The 18717-nt window shown below is 41.7% G+C and overlaps 1 protein-coding gene across 2 annotated transcripts in view; it reads right to left on the bottom strand.

The window, feature by feature from the left end:
* Positions 1-2576: 2576 nt before the first annotated feature.
* ext1a (exostosin glycosyltransferase 1a) overlaps positions 2577-18717 on the bottom strand; it is a 53210-nt gene continuing 37069 nt past the window's right edge. The window contains exons 2-11 of one of the 2 annotated variants that reach the window (XM_017453678.3): positions 17797-17890; positions 14846-14953; positions 12270-12389; positions 10423-10555; positions 8977-9095; positions 7856-7951; positions 7380-7469; positions 7104-7264; positions 6506-6677; positions 2577-5307 (exon numbers count right to left, since the gene is read on the bottom strand). In XM_017453678.3, the coding sequence (XP_017309167.2) occupies positions 5122-5307; positions 6506-6677; positions 7104-7264; positions 7380-7469; positions 7856-7951; positions 8977-9095; positions 10423-10555; positions 12270-12389; positions 14846-14953; positions 17797-17890 (1279 nt within the window). In that variant the 3' untranslated portion in view covers positions 2577-5121. Of the gene's footprint in view, positions 5311-6505; positions 6678-7103; positions 7265-7379; positions 7470-7855; positions 7952-8976; positions 9096-10422; positions 10556-12269; positions 12390-14845; positions 14954-17796; positions 17891-18717 lie in introns of both variants that reach the window. The other variant, XM_017453676.3, reaches the window with a different exon arrangement.

Below are 18717 nucleotides of genomic sequence, written 5' to 3'. Positions count from 1 at the left end.
GTCCATTCATAGGATATGTACTGTATATGATTAATAAGTGCATGATACAGTAATCTCCTTTTAAGGCATTACTTTTCACCTGTGTAGAAATTTTTTATGCAGCGTCTCTTTTCAGACATTAAGCAACAGGACGACGTAATAACACTCGGCTAACGGATTTAGCCAGAAGAGATTTAAATTAGGATTCCTGTGGCGTTATATGGTACCGAGCGGCTCGCCGGTTGTGACTGTCGCCAAGCTGCCACCATATTGGTATGTTTTCATTTAAAAAAAAACCCCAAACAAACAGAAAAACAAACAAGCAAGTCAAGCGCTATGATGCCCAGCAGAGCAGCCAGTCAGCCTTGATTTACTTATTTATGCACAGCTTGTGTGTGCAAACCAATTGCAGGGAGATTTGCATGAGATTGGGGTCACCATGGATGTGCAGGGATATGAATTATTTTGGCTTTACGTGATGCAACAAAAAGCAGTCTGACTTTCGGTCCGTATCATTTGAACATAATATGCCCTTGGCTGAAACCCTTTCACCTGCTTCAAAGCCATTCCAATGATTTTATGTCCGGTTTATTGATCAGGAATTTATTTGATGAGGTACTTCCTTTTCAGCTCAAGTCCTGCAAACCCCATGCACCTTCCCAGTTCATATTATACATAGATAATTCATAGATATCGATGTTAGATCCCTTCCCAGACCCCTATCGACTTGCATTGATATTCCATCATCTTCCTTTTTTTTTCTTTCTCCAGAGAACGTGCGATGCGTTTTCACATTTGAAAACAGACGTAAACAAACCCCAAAGTCTTACCATGTGCGTTAACACTATACCCTTACCTCAATTTAAAATCTTCTGTCCCAACTGTATAGTGCAGCCTCTTTTCCACTGTAGACTGTCCTGATAGTATCGGTTTCTTTGGCACAGTTAGCTAGCCTTGTTCAGCTTATGTAGCAGAGCTGTGGGGATTGGGTAGCTACATAATGTCGGTATTCAACGACTGGTTTCTTCATTTACAATCCAGTGTCATGCTTCTTTGTTCGGTCTTGCTAAAAAGGCCAAGATGGTGTAATGATTGGTGGAAGGCAACGGGGCTGACAGTTCAAGAGCAATTACAAGGAGCAGAGGCAAACGTTAATAAAGACGCAAACAGCAATGATCTGGGCCCAAGCACTTGAGCCTACACCCAAATAGAGGACAATCTTTTTTAAAAAAAGACATAACGCTGCCTCTAGATAAAATGTTTCTAAAGTTCATTAGATCCAGAATGCAACATTTCAGCTTCATAGGACGACAGCCAGCAGGGATACCATTCACAGTTTGATGATGATTGTGTAACTGCCTGCTGAAAGTTGATGTTGGCCATGTTTAGTCACAATGATATTCTTGTGGAACATTGTGGACCCTTCTTACCACATAGCCCATATATGCACCCTTAGCATATTATATTTAGTGACAAGGTGACTACTTTTATCAATCTCGGTTTGGATATAATCTGCTGCGAGTTTTATGAGAAGTGTATTAAATGTAGTTAAGTGTAGTAGGTTTTGAGAGTTACGCAAAACAGCTCAAAAGCTAAGTGTGTGGAGCTTAATGTGGCAGTCATGGCTCAGTGATTAAGGCTTTGGGCTCGTGATCGTTATGTTGAGAGATCAAATTCCAGCACTTATCAAATCTGCCACTGTTGGGTTATTAACGCTCAACTGCTCACCCATACCCTGTCTCAATTACAAAAATATTGGTTTATATACACTATATTATTGATTTATATTGGTTTATATACTGTACAATCCATGGGGTTATATACACAATATTGGTTTATATACTATATTATTGATTTACATTGGTTAGTATAGAATACTATTAGTTTAAATTGGGTTATACATCATATTATTGGCTTATATTGGTTATATTCTGTACAATACTTGTGGGTTATGTACACTATTATTGGATTATATATAATATTGGTTTATAAACTATATTATTGATTTATACTGGTTAATATAATACTATTGGTTTAAATTGGGCTATATATTATATTATTGGTTTATATACTATATTATTGATTTATACTGGTTAATATAGAATACTATCGGTTTAAATTGGGCTATATATTATATTATTGGTTTATATACTATATTATTGATTTATATTGGTTAATATAGAATACTATCAGTTTAAATTGGGCTATATATTATATTATTGGTTTATATACTATATTATTGATTTATATTGGTTAATATAGAATACTATCAGTTTAAATTGGGCTATATATTATATTATTGGTTTATATACTATATTATTGATTTATATTGGTTAATATAGAATACTATCAGTTTAAATTGGGTTATATATTATATTATTGGTTTATATTGAGTTCCTGTACAATACTTTTGGGTTATGTACTCTGTTATTTCATTACATACCACATTATGATGTTATGTAATTAAGCCATTAAACATCGCATACATCCAAGATGGATGTCCCATCCCCCCCAAAAACAAATATAAGAAAGATATACTGTATATACAGTATATTATACCCTAAATAAATTATAAGAACATACAATACAGACAAATGTAGGCAAATAGTATTTATTCCTTTTTCTTTATTATAAAACCATTCTTACAAAACCGTCTTTTGTTCTATATTATCGTTTGTAACTGTGTAAAATAACGTCATCGAATAACATCGGTGTCCATACTGGGCAGAGAAGAGCCATGAGTCCACATACACACAGAGGAAGTGCGGTCACAGAACAAAATTAAACGGCGACGTCACAGCAACGTTTTCCTACGAAACAGGTAGGAATGTCAGTACAGCATAATAATACTGCAATAATGACCAAAACAATCCAGTGTTAGACAAAGTACACTAAAATCTATCATGTGGTACTGGATGAGGAAATGTCCATCTGACTGACGCAGCACAGGAATGGGAGCACACGAGCGATTTCCGATGAAAAACAACGTCGGAAGTGTCTCGAGAAAGGCACGTTCGTGTAATTAAGAGATCTTTGAAAATGTCAGAAAGCAGACTGAGAATGTGAAGGATCAAATGTGACATTTCTATAAAAGCGACAATTTTGCGGAGAAACCCACAGCAGGACACTTTTAATTACTTTCATACGTTTAAAAGCTCTTTCAGTCGTACTCTGTGCTTTGAACAATGGATTATCGTCCTTGCCCAGAGATTTGAGATTAATTTCCTTTGACTACATTGACAGAAACAAGGATTTCTGGCAGTCACCCATTTCTGGCAAATCCTGTACGGAAAAAGGAATGGCACTGTATTGACTTTTGAGGAACAACTAGTGTTGGTAATGACATTTTTATTTATATATTTATATTATACATATATATATATATATATATATATATATATATATATATATATATATATATATATATATATATATATATATATATAAATAAAACATCTGCCTGAACTTGGACTCAGTTCCTTGCATGGATATAAAATCGTTTGGATGATTTCCTGTTTGAAGAAAAAAAAAATAATAATAATTAAAAAAAAAAAAAAAAACAAATGAAGTGAAGAACGAGCAATGATATGAATGTTAAAGACTTATTTAAGTTATAATACTTTAGGGTACAATCATACAATCTTCACTGGGGGAATCGGTTTCTATACTGATTTTTCGGTGCTTCAATCGAAGCAATTACGGAGATGATTTGGTATTACAAACATATATAGATTTTTACCTCTTAACAATAACATTCACTTAGCTCAGACCATCTGATCCATGTGAAATAATGAGGCAAAGATAAATAACTTTACACACAGCTTTCCTGGATTTCTCACTCCCAATAAAACAATTCAACGACCTACCACAGATATACGTTTCCTCTTTCTATTAGACTTCCTAAACTTGCCTTATAATCTGAAGAAAAAAAAACAAAACAAAAAAAACAATCATAATAAACGAACAAAAGAAAATCCCTTACCTTTAACCATTAACTATTACCACAGTACATATTGGACTGCACCATATTTCTTCATGTTAAAATTTTCAAGATGTGCAAATGAATATTCTGATATGCGGAAAAAAAAAAAAAAAAAAAAAAAAAAAGTACTGGCGTTATTAACCCTCTCCAAATAAAAGAACATGATTATTAACGTATTTAAACTTAAATATCAAATGAATGTCAGTGTTTTAGTTCCAAAGGCTGCGAATCATATCACACAGGCTCAGAAAATAGCGTGCAACAAGTTTAGCTTCAAGTGGCTTGTTTGAGCTTAAAATTTAAAGAGCCAGGGTCATGATCTCTTAGTGAGAGAAACGCTTATGATCACAGATGAAAAACAAAACAAACAGAAAAGAAAAAAAAAAAAAAGAGAGAGAGAGAGAGAGAGAACTTTGGGTAGATACACAAGCAGCATGACACGGGTGCTTTTTTAAAATTTTTTGCATTCAGTTGAATCCTATTCGGACTCCCAGGCGCAACCCGAAAGGTCAGGCACTGTGACACTGTCGCGTTTTTCAGCCCCTTGGCAGGACGTGGAGATCCCGCCGATTCTGAGGAACCCGACCGAAGGCTGATGAAACAAACATGCAGGTAAGAGCTATAGAGTGCGTCCCATCATGCGTTTTGATGAGACGGACCGAATTCTGGTGGCAAAAGCCTTCGGGGGTCCTGTTAACCGTTTTCTGTTCAAGTCCAGGACTGTGCCTGGTTAAGTGTGTAAGTGTGTGTGCGTGTGTGTGTGTGTATGGTTCCCAGTCACATCCAAGGTCGCCATGGTCACGGTTAACCTTGGCAAAGCATTAGAACATGAGCACGGGGGATGGACGTCTGACACACTGATACGACCGTGTGTGCGTTTGTATGCGTATGTTGTGCCAAGCTAGTCCAACTGCCAAAAAAAAAAATAACCCCTGCTGTAGTGTAAAACAAGTGATGTGGATCAGACAAGCACAATGATATGTCGAACATTTTTTGACAGCAGGACCTCATTAAGCACAACCCCCTCCTCAACCATCTACCTCTTCCTGGCCAGCTCGCTCACTTGCTGAGGGTTCCACCCCCTCCTCCTTGTTCTCGCCCTACATGGGGTGACACGAGGCTCCGTTGTTCCCTTTAGAAAGGGCTCTCGGGGATTTCGGTTAGAGTCTCTCGATGTCTCTGTATTTTTTGCGCAGTATAGACACCTGGTCCTTAAACAAAATGGGGTCCAGTCTCATCTGGGAGTGGACGAGGGGCATGCTGCCAAACCAGCTGGCAAATTTGTTCATGCAAGTCTGCCGCTGGGCGAAGTGGTCCGGGTCTGCCCAACGAGAGGCTCGCGATGTCTGCTGGGGTGGGGGTAGGAAGAAGAAGGGAAAAAAAAGAAAAGAAAAGTCACCTTGGTGAAAGTACGACATTTATAATGCAGTACGTGCATTTCTTATTCCATTTGGAGATCATGCGACATGTATCTGGATGAATATTTTGTTCACGTATGAATAACAGATGAGCGGAAGCCGAGATGAGCTGTGGTCATTACTGAGGTCAGGTTTGGAAAGAGACCAAAAACAAGGTTTGTCTTGGAACGTTGTCTTGGAGAGTTCTCTAAACACTGAAGGGAGAAATATCATTTAAATTCACATTGGATTATTTGATTTATTTTTTTTTAAACAAAACAAAATGGCGAGATATAGAATTCCTGTTGGCTTGTGGTAATGCAACTCGTATCGATGGACAATTTAATCTGATCCAGTGTCTTCTTGGGAAATATTTTCTTCCTGACTGCAGACTGTGAATCAACCTTCTATCTAAACAAAAGTCAGACCTAACACACCAACGGCAATTTACATGACATTTGCTTCTGGTTTCATTTAGTTTCACACCTGGATGGATCGTCTAGGTCAGCGGTCACCAACCCTCTTCCTTGAGGTCTACCCTTCCGGCAGGTTTCATCTCCGACCACGATCGACTGGAACACACCCGTTTCAGTCGATCGAGAACTTCTTAAAGCGGAGATCAGATGGTCAGGTGGGCGCACGATTATGGGTGGAGCTAAAGTCTTCCGGAAGGTAGATCTCCATCGGTCTACGTAAACTTTCTAAGGGGTTCGCAAACGTTGGACTTCAAAACAACTGGGCAGGACCACGGCCTCTTCGATCCATGGAAAAAATAAACTGATCGTAGGAGGGAACTATTAGGTAGCGGACAACCTAGACGTTTGTCTGGGGGTCTTCAGAAAGTCCTGAAACTTTCGCTTCACACCAAGAACAAAAAGTTGTGAGGTAAAAGCAAACCCAGTGCTTTAGATAAGCAAGAAAGAACAGCCATTCTTCACTTATTATATGTTAGTGTTAATGAATGAATGAAAGATAGTTCCGGTTATCATTTACGTTACAGCAAAAATATATATATAATTATATATATATAATATATATGGCACTACTATCAGAGAAAAATTAGAGAATTCAATAGTCCTTGTGGTAGAAGCAAAATAAATAAATAAATACATAAATCTGAACTGGTAATGGAGCTTAAATTTGGTACCTGTCCCATCATGGTCTCCTTGTACTGCTTCTTCTGCGTGACCTTGATGGGGGGCATCTTGGTGACGGCAGACACGAGGAAGTTCATGAGGATATCTTCACAGTTTGATAGCTGGTCAACCATGCTCTTCAAGCTGGCTGGCAGGTAATTTGTATACAAGTGATTGTAATATCTAGATAGGTTGGAATAAAAAAAATAATATAAAAAAAAAAGACAAATGAGTCATTTTCGTAAAAAAAAAAAAAAAAAAGATTAAGCTACGTACATCAGAAGGAGAAGGATTTATACACGTGAGTACGGAGAAATTCTTTGCTTCACGTATCCTAGCTTGTTAGTGAGCTGGGCTCATCCATGATACAGCGTCCCTAGAGCAGGGACTCGCTCACGGGCTGCGACAGTGGCAGTCCTTCAACTCACGACCCTCTGATCAGTAGCGCAGAGGCTTAACTATTGAACCACTACTCCCCTCAGACAGTACACTGCTCTCTCAGAAGGTTCATGGCTTGCGAATTTCACACAAAGAATGGCTTTTGACGACTACGAACGCAATGTCGGAGCTATACTCTTCCCAGAACAATACTATTCCTCGGTTTTGTACCTGTGGTAGAAAGCAGCTCCCGTCAGCACCATTGAATAGTCATTGGTCCACTTGGAGGTATAACCCCAGCGCTCCTTGTTGACGTCCCAGAAATGGCTCCTGGCTGGATATCCCACAATCCTCTCAGGGAAACTTTGCCAAACCGTGAAGGCGAAATCCACCTAGCAGATAAAAATCCCAGCTCTGATCTGACCTCTCCTTTCTTTGGTACAATTCTTATCACGCTTGGAGAATCCGAGATATGTGATAACAGGGCTGCGATGTGGCGTGACCTACCTCGGTAGTGGAGAGCACCGTGTCCTCGTCCAGACTCAGCACGGCATCTGTTACGATGGTGCTGTAGGGCAGGAAACGGCTGCTCATCACCTGGAGACATCAGCAAATCGCAATCTCAAACAGTGACTCTTTCCCAAAAACCTTCTCACGGTACGTGCTCACTTGAAAGTCTGCTGCCCCGCATCACGCTCATTCCAGTGGAAAGTTCTGGTAAATCTATGACTGTTGTGGCAAACCGGTATCTTCCAAAGTGCATGCAGCCGATCTGATGAGGGTTAGTGTTTGGCACGCTGACTGAATGTCAAACAGATGTGATACAACTACCTGTGTTTCTTAGCAAACATGACACTCTATTGAACTAATTTCCAGCCAAGTGCCTAGGTTAAATGGCTGTTGAAAACCCAGCAGTGTTAAGCAAAGCCCGGTGTAGTAGCGGCACTGAAAATCGACATTGTACTGCCGAGTATTCCTCGTACCTTACTCTCCCCCTCAATCACGACGACAGGCTGAGAAGTCGCAGGCCAGCGCTGCTTTGCAGGAAGAGGCTTGTCACAGTTCCACAGGACGATAATCTGACAAAATGGAAAGAAAAACAAAAAACAAACGGAGAAGACGTGAGGGCCCTAGCGTGGCGTTTACGACGCTAAGGGATCTTAAAACTCGAGGCCTGAAAGTCCTCGTTAGCGTGAGGCGTAGAGATTGATGAGTCATTATCACTGAACCGCGATCACACTTTTGTTTACGTTGCATTCGATTGACTTGGAACGGAGCAAGACTATATGGAAGAAAGAAATAGAGAAAAAAAAGGATTTGGACACCTGAGCGTCACGCCCATATTTGGTTCTTCCCACAAAGTTGGAAATGTTCTTTGTATGCTGTAGAATTACAATTTCCCTTCACTGGAATGAAGACGTTTACATTCATGGCATTTGGCAGACGACTTTAATCTCATCGATACATCTGAGCGGTTGAGGGTTAAGGGCCTTGCGCAAGGGCCCAACAGTGGCAGCTTGGCGGTGCTGGGGTTTGAACTCATGACCTTCCGATCAGTAGCCCAACGTCTTAACCACTGAGCCACCACTGCTCTCCAAACATTTATGTTTGTTTGGATAGAACATGAACAGCCCAGCAAGGAACTTCCTCAAGGCATGATTGAACCCGTGATCTTCGGTTTACGAGACCATGAACAAGCCTTCACTTGGCCATCATGCCCGGACATGGTTTGCCAAGGCTGGAGTGGAAGAACTCGAGTCTGTTGCACAGAGCCCTGACCTTAACCCGACTGAACACCTTTTAGATGCACTAGAACTGGAGCGTCATCACAATACTCAGTGAGGCGTGCCTGATCTCGCCAATGCTCTTGTAGCCCCGCTCCAAAATCTACTGGAAAGCCTTCTGAGCGAGGCATGGACGTTACTATAACAGCAAATGGAGAAGAAATCTGGAATGAACTATTCAACAAGTACATGTAGGTGTGATGATCAGGTGTCCACAAACTTTTGGCTTATAGTGTATATTGTGTCGCAATTTAAAATTTTTTTTTTTTATTTTAACACAGCTACACTATTACATTGGACTCCCGGAGATCCCTCCATACCTGCGCACAGTACTGTGATTTGGACACCGATGCCAGCAGCTTCAGGATGGGCTGCGACTGCGAGACCAGCGGTGTTACAGCGTGGATCACTGCCGTGAACCTCTGATGCGGTTTGATACCTGCAGACAGAGGCGTGCATCCGATCAGCTCTGGAATATCACCTTCCACAACAAAGAGTTCGCTTTGATATCTTTGACACCTAAGCGAGAACGCAATCACACCACTCATCCACGACACGCGTTTACAGCGCGAGAAAGGAGGACGCGGAAATTTCAGAATGGCAGGATTTTCATTTAAAACATGACGGTGCTGCCAGACTAACAGCTATTTTATCTAAATATTGTGCACTAATGTTAATTAGACACCACACACACACACGCTAATTACACGAGGTTAGTACCAGGCAGCATCCTTTAAAAGAAACCTCGTTATTTGTGGCAAAGTTTAATTGGTCATTTGTGAGAAGTCAAAAACTAATTTAGAAATCATTACTTGCAACACCAGCATTTAGCAACGAGCATGAAGAAGAAGAAAAAAAAAATGCTTAAACCGTTGCTAGCGGATGTCCTACTGTCAGATTCAGAAATATTGGCACCCCTTAAGAGAATAGGCAAAATGGAGCGCCATAATAATGACTTCTTTCCTATTTTCACAACCGGGAGATTTATTTTCCTTAAGACATATCATTCTTATATGAACGCATTTGTTAAATAATAGAAACATGATAATTAATTAATCTGTCTATTTTTATTTACCATTCGAACTGGAAAAATACTTCCCTCCATTTTTTTTTTTTTTTTTTTTTTTTTTTTTTTTTTAAATAGCCGACATGATATTTAAATTATATATAATTTTGGGTCAAAAATTTCTAATGAGTGGGAAAATATTTTGCCTCAAATTATTAATGATTATTTTTTAAAATTATTTTTAATTAAAAAAAAAAAGATAATTTTTCAATGAGTACTGAGACCATAAATACTTTTCTCCATTTAAATACAATAATTAATTTCGAGAATTAACACAACATTTCTGCGTCAAAATTATTATATTTATATTCAAACGATTCATTTTGAAATGATCACTGACTATTTTTTTCCACTGACACATAATTCTTATAAAAAAAAAAACAAAACGGATAGTCCCCGCCCCCATCCCCGAAAACCTAAGACAAAATAATTGGCACCCCCAAGAACAATTACAATGAAAAAAAATATTGCTAGATCAGTGATGGAGGACAAAATAAATAAATAAATAACTAGAAAAGCACCGTGTGTGTGATTCATACACGGCAATAAATGGCCCACGCTAACATTCCATTATTAGCACCATTAGCACTTTTTCGAGGACCGCTCCTGTAAAGCGACTTTGGGAAAGAAAACACTTGGTATGTAAGCGTGTGTGCGCGCATACCTCTGTGTGTGTGAGTGTAGTGTGTGGGTGACTCACCGAGCGGGGCGTAGTAGAAAGGGAAGTGTCCCAGGTGGGAGGAGTACTGTGGCAGGGTGAAGAGACCTCCGGGCAGGTTGTTCCACATCACGCTGCTGCGGCTCAGGTGCTGCAGCACGCGGTCATGGATGATCTACGAGACAGACAGCAGTGGTCAAGACTCAAATCACTCACAAATCACTCTGAACATCTTTAAGCGGTGTTAACGTTGCTGGAACAAAAGCCAACAGGAACTAATATTCACCGTAGCATGTGTTTATTTGGGGGGTTTGGATGGTGGTCAAAGTCTAGGAGCCTGTGCATCACAAAGAAGCGGAGAACGAGCGGGTAATGGATGATCGTATACACCTGTTTACAGTTCATCAGAGAGAGACGGAGATTACTTTGAGCTGAACCCGAGCTGGAACTTAAACCAGACGCTTGTTTATTTTTCGGTCTGGCGTTTTATAACACCGCTCCGTATATTTATTCAATTCTTTAAAAACACTTCCCTCGCACGGTAGCTCCGTATTTGTAAACGACGGCTTGTCTCCGTTTTGCGTGACTGATTTACAGCACGTCCGTTTCTGAGCAAAAATAACCCCTGTTCAATCCGAAACTTTAATCATATGTGCAAGAGTGCAGCGTGTCCTCTTTCAACGGAAAATAAACACAGCGATATTAAATTATTAACAGAGATTAAATAATACGTCATCGTTTCCGTTCTTCTGCAGACAACGGCTTGTGGGTGAAAACTGACTTCGACAGACTCGCTCTGTGTGTAATGCGTCACCAGTTTTACGCAAGACGGACTGTGCAGCCATGACTCACCTCGTTCATTCATTCATTTCATACATTTAGTCAGGGTTTATTCTGAGTGCCTGAAACTCCATTAGCTGTAATAAAATCACTGTAATGTACTCCCTCTTGAGGATATATATATATATATTTTTTTTTTTAAACATCCAGTTGTTCAATAAATAATTTCATGAACTGTTAATAATAGTCACAATAAACTATTTTTCCCGCAACACAATGTAGTCTTTTAACAGAAAGCTTTGGCTGCGATGCAGTGCGTACATCGAGGATTTTGCTACGGGGCTCGGCCAATCAGATTTCAGGACCAAAAGTGCGTTTTAAAAACGGAAATTTTATCCACTAAAGTCAAGTGTGGAAAAGGTGGTCAAATAGAGACGACACCAATCCTTTAACCAGGTACGACGTCAGCTAAAAATGGTGGATTCGACGGAGGAGAAAACATCATGGACGGAGGATTCTGTAACGAATGACTGGAATTTCTTCCGAAAAGAAATGTTTACGTCTAACATTTGTGAAATATTTCTGATAATGGAAATATCTCGGTCTATCACTTGGCTTGAGACTGGAATACGCCCTGATGGGACGCTGGATCATCACATACACACGTTCACTTCATAGCTTGGGGCAATTCAGGGTAACCAATCCACCTCCTGACATGTCTTTGGGTGATGAGAGGAAACCGGAGAACCTGGAGGAAACCGACCGCGAGAACCCTGTTCCGTTTCCCGGCTACAAAAGGCCAGGCCTGGGTGTCTCTTACCCAGCAAGCCTCTAGACACTTCCTCCAGAGACGTGCATGAAACCAGAGCTCCTTCAGGAATAGCTCGAGTCGGTGATTAATCGAGCACACAACAGCGAGGACGCCAAGTCTCAGGCTGAGTCGGGCGAGGAAAAAGCAGAGGAGCCTATCGTCTGTAACCCTACAGACCTGTTTGGAGCCATTACTGCTCGAGGAACGTTAAAATTTAATGAGGGCATGTCTTAAGTGTAGTGAAGGATGTTCATCGATCATGAGGGCTAACTCTAGACCGGAGGATGGTGTACTGTACCTCGAGCGTAGTGAGCACGATCTTCTCAACGGAGGAAAAGTACGCCTCCCAGAGAAACTGCGTCTGCTGCCGGAGCGAAAGGATCTTGTCCTGGTGGATGGAGCGGATGGTGGAGGGGATCTGCGGCAAAAAAATAAGGCACGGTTGGTTTAAAAATTAAACGATGCATACTACATGGAGGAACAAGAACGTCTCGTGGTTTATTATAAATCATTTTCCTCTAGGCTTGTTGATTCTCAGGGTGAATTCTTATATATATATATATATATATATATATATATATATATATATATATATATATATATATATATATATATATATATATATATATATAAATAATAGAATAATTACAGAAGATACATCATTATAAAAATGGAGTCTCTTGGGTCAATAGGCAGAAAAACATAACACTTTCAAGTTCAGGAATGAAAAACTACAGAGTCGCAACAAACAGAAAAGGACGTCGCGAGTTCGAATCCGGACGATGCCGCCCGCAGAGATCCGTCGCCATGAGCCGAGGGAGCAAAACTGGCCGTGCTTTCTGGCTGGGACGGGCGTACTCTCTCTCCATGTCAATCAGAGCGACACTAGCCGATTCTCGGTGTCCGTCAGCTCACGTACGCGGAATGGGACGGACAGCGCTTTCCTCCATGCGTGTTGATATTTACTGCATGATGTCGCCATATGGCAATGATTCATTTAACTATTATTCACTGATTGATGGGCAGTAATACAAAACCACTATCGTCCTATGTGACCGGAAAAAGTTGCCTTTAACTTTGACATAACATTAACAATAATTAAAAAGCCATTTCACATTTCTGTAGTCACATGGTATGGTGAAGGTCATCGTCGGAGGGCTGCGAAAATGTAATGAACGTTCCAACATTTAAGCGTGGATATTTCTGTATACGTTATAAGCACTGCTTTTAATCTGTAATTGAATTAGACCTGAACACAACACCCACATTTTCACGTAAATATCAGTGACCGTTTTTATAACCCATTTTGATTGGTTGATGATTTTTAAGTGTTTTAAGTGCAGGGAAATAAAGAATGCAAAAACAGCGACGTGTTGAGAAATCGCTTTCTTTTTTTTTCTCCCCTCAACGGGCGTCGGCGTGACAGCTGAAAGAAGTGCGCTCTCATTAAAACTACTCGATATTGGACTGTTAAACTACGCCAATCTTCAGCTTGTTTTTAAAAAAAATAAATAAATCATTTTTTTGAATGATGACGGCTAAATAATACGTGGTTATGTAAGGCTGATGGATTCGGTACGGACTCTCAGCTGACAGTTTTGAAGATGTGATCAGCGTTATTTCACGCCAGTCGCCAGGCAATTACAGAAATGTATTCGGCTGTAATGGTGCTGCGACGGCGAGCGCGGTCAGACGCGTATTAAATGCGCAAACGTGCGACTCGGCTCAGACAGAACCTGTCACTCGTCTAACCCCCGCTGTTTCCTTTGGCCCCGAGCTGCACACGGGAGACTCGGGTTCGGTTCCAGCATTTCAATTGCGCTGCGGCGTGTTCGGAAAAATCCTCCCCGGGACGTTTATCTAGCGGTGGTGGCGGTGTGTGAAAATATTCTCTGGCATGACAATTAGACACATCAGTGCAAGGGAAGCAGGGAGAACTGTTTGAGCTAAGGAAGGAGGAAAGTAAGGGGTTTAAGTGAGCACTTGTTTAGAAGCGATACGCAAGCTTAAAAAATATTTATTCGAGAAACTCAAGGATGCCGCGATACTCCAAAAACCGAATTCAAAACCGCTTCGTGTCTTAACAAAGCAGCTGTTAATCACTGGTTTTTAAACCTTCGAGTTCAAAATACACTTTGCTGCAGAAAAAAACAAACAAACATCATCATCATCATGGGGTGGAGTCTGACCTGATCTAGCTCCTCCTACCTGGGCGGAGTCATGACAAAAGTCCAGGAGGTGGAGACAACTTGGTGTGTTTCAGGCTGGATAAGTGGGCTGTTCTGTGTTGTATAGCATTGTGTGGGATGGGGAGGAGTTTGTAATCAAGTCCAGCTCCACCCCCCTGGACTGTTGGTTCTGCAGCGAAGACCGTGTCGATCGTTATAGAAAAACAACAAGAGTTATTGTGACCACCGCCAAAAATGGATTCCTCTCCAACCCCACCACCTTAAATTCCTCACAACAATCCGTCAGCGTTTATTTATTTATTTATTTTTAATCGATTAAAGTCCGACACGTCATACCCTCCTTATCCGTTTATAGCCACGTTTGGTGTTTTGGAACATCGTGGGGGGCAAAAAGTTAGCTTCCGTTATCTCTTACGCTCTAGCGGCTCTAAACGGTCGTTCCCTTGCCAGCCTTTCTTCTGTCGCTCTCACGAATTAGTTTCCAACAAAGCCCATAAAAAACGAACAAACAAAAAAAAACGTGTGTTGTCATGTGATCAAGAAAGCGTGAAGCGTAAAAACCCCTCCGTCCTGAAGATGTCAGAAAACACGTAGATACACAACTTCGCCTCAGACGGTTTCAAAGCGTAGACACCGCTCGATGATAAAGAAACGTCTGTGGGAGCTGCTGGTGAGATGTACGTACCTGTAAAAGCAGCCTCTCGTCGCCGATGACGGCAGCCGTGTTCCAGTCGATGACCTCGGAGAAGGGGAGCTCCCAGCCGTTACTGAGCACGACAGGGACACAGGCGGCCTACACACACACACACACACACACACACACACACACTAACTAACAGGTATCAGTACATTACATCAATATCTGATTGTATCATATGCAAAACATGCAAAATACTGTTACGAAATCCAAGTAGGGGGCGTGTCCTGAATTCGCTCCACAGTGGAGGAGTTATTTTTGGACGAATCGAAAGCGAGCATCGAGGACTGTGAACGTTTGAAAAGAAACAGTTTGAGATGAGGACAGAAAGCGCTGTTCTGTCTCTCAACTGCGGCTTTTCAATCACGGTGGAGAGAAACGGAGCCGAGATCAGAGGTGGCACAGACACACACAGAGAGAGAGAGAGAGAGAGAGAAACACCAGCAGGGCATCAGTGTGTTAAAGCTCTCGCTGCCGGCTATGACGAGAATAACGGTGTGATCGCCCATCCAGCAGCTGACGCCGTTCAGTAAACGCGCTTGTACAGCGGCAGATCGCACATCGACAGAACGGCTCGCGGCGTTGTCCGCCAGCAGCGTCTCACGAGAGACGCCGGGGGTTTCAGTTCGACAAAACGCTCCAGTGCCGTGAGGTTAAAACGCAGCCGAAGCCGAGGTGTTCAGCGTGCCGTTACGGGAAAATAATCAACGATCATCAGTTCAATTACGGCTCGATGAACAGAGCTTACTCTCACCCCAACAAAGATGATTATTTTCCAATAAGTCCTACGGTGTTTTACTCCCTTTATACCGCAGCAATTTCCCAATAACTACCATTTTATTTAGTAAAGAACGTCACACTTAAAAATAAATAAATAAATAAATAAATACTATTTACAGTTATATTTAACATTGTTGATTATTTTCCTTTAACAGCACATCCTGAAGCGTTTTATTTTTATTTACGTAAAGAAAAAAAAAAAAAAAACTTCGCCGTGCAGCTTAATCAGTCCGTACAGGATTTCGCCGAGTTCTTTTCCCGACCGTTTCGGGCAAAGATGCTCGATTTTGCTGCTGAGGTTTTTTTTTTTTTTTTTTTTTTTGGCTTAAAACCACTTGTACTGGCGAAATCGAGGTCGCACGAAATTGTTTTGCGCGGTCTTTCGTATTGATGTTTGTCTATAAATGAGACCTTTAAGCTGTACTCATGTTCGACGTGCGTGAATCGAAGAGGGGCTTTGGCTGACCGCGTCACGTGACGCGTCTCGGCACGATTCCGCGGAGAATCTGCAGCGATTTTGGGGGGGAAGAAAAAAAAAATAATAATAACAAAAAAATCGCAAGCTCCTGGAAGGACTTCTAAACGCTGTAATAACGTGACGGCGGCCATTTTGAATAACCTGAACGATCTGGCACCGCTCCATGCTTAAGGCCCCACCTCTCGATGTTTGAAAGTGCACTGTAGTACGAATCTGAAAGTGATCATGACGATATGCCAGTTCTCCTTAAAACCCCGTAAATCCTTTTTATATTCTGATTTTGAACGATCCGACGCAAGAAAACAGAAAGGCGAGTGGATTCGACACGTCGGGCGCGCTAGACTTTCATTTCTCGTAAGCATTAACCATTGGATGTCTATTTGCGTGAGGCCCCCCCTCACACTATTCCAGACTATTCCATTAACTCTACTCTGAGGATATAAAAATCCGTAATGAAACGTCGGGGAATTACTACGATTCGTCATTCCCGTTACCTTCCAAATGACTGCCTTCACTTATTGCATCTTTTATATTTTCCCACTAACTGCCTGGTTCCAGCTGCGTGGAATTTTAGAGTACTGCGGATCGGCGATAACGAAAACCATGTCGTTTTTCATGGCGTGTTGCGTAAAGGTGTTATTTACGGCGTCCCACGACGGCAGCGATAACGGAAAACGGGCGCCTCTGAAACGATCCGCTATACGGTACACTCTTACTAAACCGTCCTCAGCGTGGAATAACAAGAGGCAGTGTTTAACAAGGTCTGTGCCTTGGTTTTGTGTGTGTGTGTGTGTGTGTGTGTGTGTGTCCGTGTCCTGATGCTAATCTGTTAAGCAGGATGCCAGCGTGTGATTGGCTGCTGCTCAATCGCCTTAATCCCTTCAGCGTCATTAACCAGATCTGCTGAAATATACACTGTTACAATCACGGAGTACACACACTGCTACGTTCGCTCACTTACACACACAAAGCTTTAGCATTTTTTTATTTTTTTTTTTTTTTTTAAAACAAAGTCTACGCACAACACATGGATGTGTGTGTGTGTGGGAATATAAAATCAGATCATGTGTCTAACATTGGCGCTCGAAATAACTCGGATTATTTCACGCATTTGGTCATTCGAAAAAAAATTCAATCAGGAAGTTGAATAAACATGAAGGAGGCGTGGCCTCGAGTTGGGGTTATTATTTTGTTTAAAAAAAAAAAAAAAAAAAAAAAAAAAAAAAAACACCCGCCCCTCCCCATTTAGCCCCGCCCTTCAGAACCTATATGAGATATTTACGTTTCCCAGAAGACAAAATAATAATTTACACCGATCATCCTGTTTAAAAGTTTACACACCCCCAGGCTCTCCTCGTGAGAGCGTCAGTGGACGTCTGCACCTTTCGTAATAGCCGTGTACGAGTCCCTCGGTTCTCCTCAGGGTGATCTCGGTATCATATAGCGACTGTCAGAAAGGGGTCGAAGATGCAGGAAAAGTAAAGAATGTGCAGGACCTGGAGGAATTTTCTGAAGAACAGTGGGCAGTTTAAGAACGGTATTAAGAATGGAGCGTGTGTAAACGTTTGAACCGGTTGATTTGTGTAAATTCGGTTATTATTGTGTCTTATATGCAAACGTCTGTTCTGTGAAACCTGGACGGAAACGATCATGGACTTCACCGAGACGAAAAGGACGTCACCTGTAAAGCCTCGAGGAAGCGGAAGGAGCCCAGACGGCGTCCTCTGGGCACCAGACAAAAAGTGGAGTTGTGCAACATTTCTTTGTAGTCGTACCTAGAAAAAGAGAGAGAGAGAGAGAGAGAGAGAGAGAGAGAGAGAGAGAGAGAGAGAGAGAAGACGTGTTTATATTTATTAATTCTCCGGAAGCTCTCATCCAAAGGAAATTACAACAGAGACAGAACACAAGCCAAGCTGTTAAACAAGCCGGCGCGGAGATCCAAGCTCTGCGAGTTTCCGCCGTTTGATCCGAAAACAAGCGCAGACCGGTACCGATCATCGCCGGCGTGCTCTGAGACGAGGAGCTCGTTTCGATTTTTCATTTCTAGACGGTTGCTACGGAAACAAGTGAAATCTTCGTCTCGATATCGATAAGCCATTATTATTAATAATATATCAGACCCGTCAGCGTTGTGGGTTTTATACACGTATACACATTTCTTTCAGCGTCCACGGAGTGAACCTTAGCGCGCGATACGGAAGGAATGAAAAGACCCGATGGCATGCGGTTAGAGGAAAATGATCAACAAGAGGATGGGGTGAAAACGTCCGAGTTTTGATCACGATAACGGACGCAGGATCCGTCCGCCTCGGTAATACAGAACAATCGAGGTCTAGTCTTCCGTCTGTCCGTGTCCTACGCTCTTATTAAGAAGCGACTGCAATCCTAGAACAGTCCTGCACTCTGAACTATCCTTGACACTCTCAGACACACATTTACTGCCCTGTCGCCCTCATTGACTCTAAACAATCAGCAGCTGGCTTCGCTCACTGATCCGAACTGATAACCGGGTGAACAGCAGAATAACGGTGTTTCCGCTGTCGTACACTCAGAAATCCTTTCCGTCAGCTCCACGGGGCGGTGTGTGTGTGTGTGTGTGTGT

This window comes from Ictalurus punctatus, chromosome 23, assembly GCF_001660625.3.
Source record: "Ictalurus punctatus breed USDA103 chromosome 23, Coco_2.0, whole genome shotgun sequence".
Taxonomy (NCBI): Eukaryota; Metazoa; Chordata; class Actinopteri; order Siluriformes; family Ictaluridae; genus Ictalurus; species Ictalurus punctatus.
The sequence above is the reverse complement of the archived record's forward strand: the minus strand, read 5'-3'. Positions and strand labels throughout refer to the sequence as shown.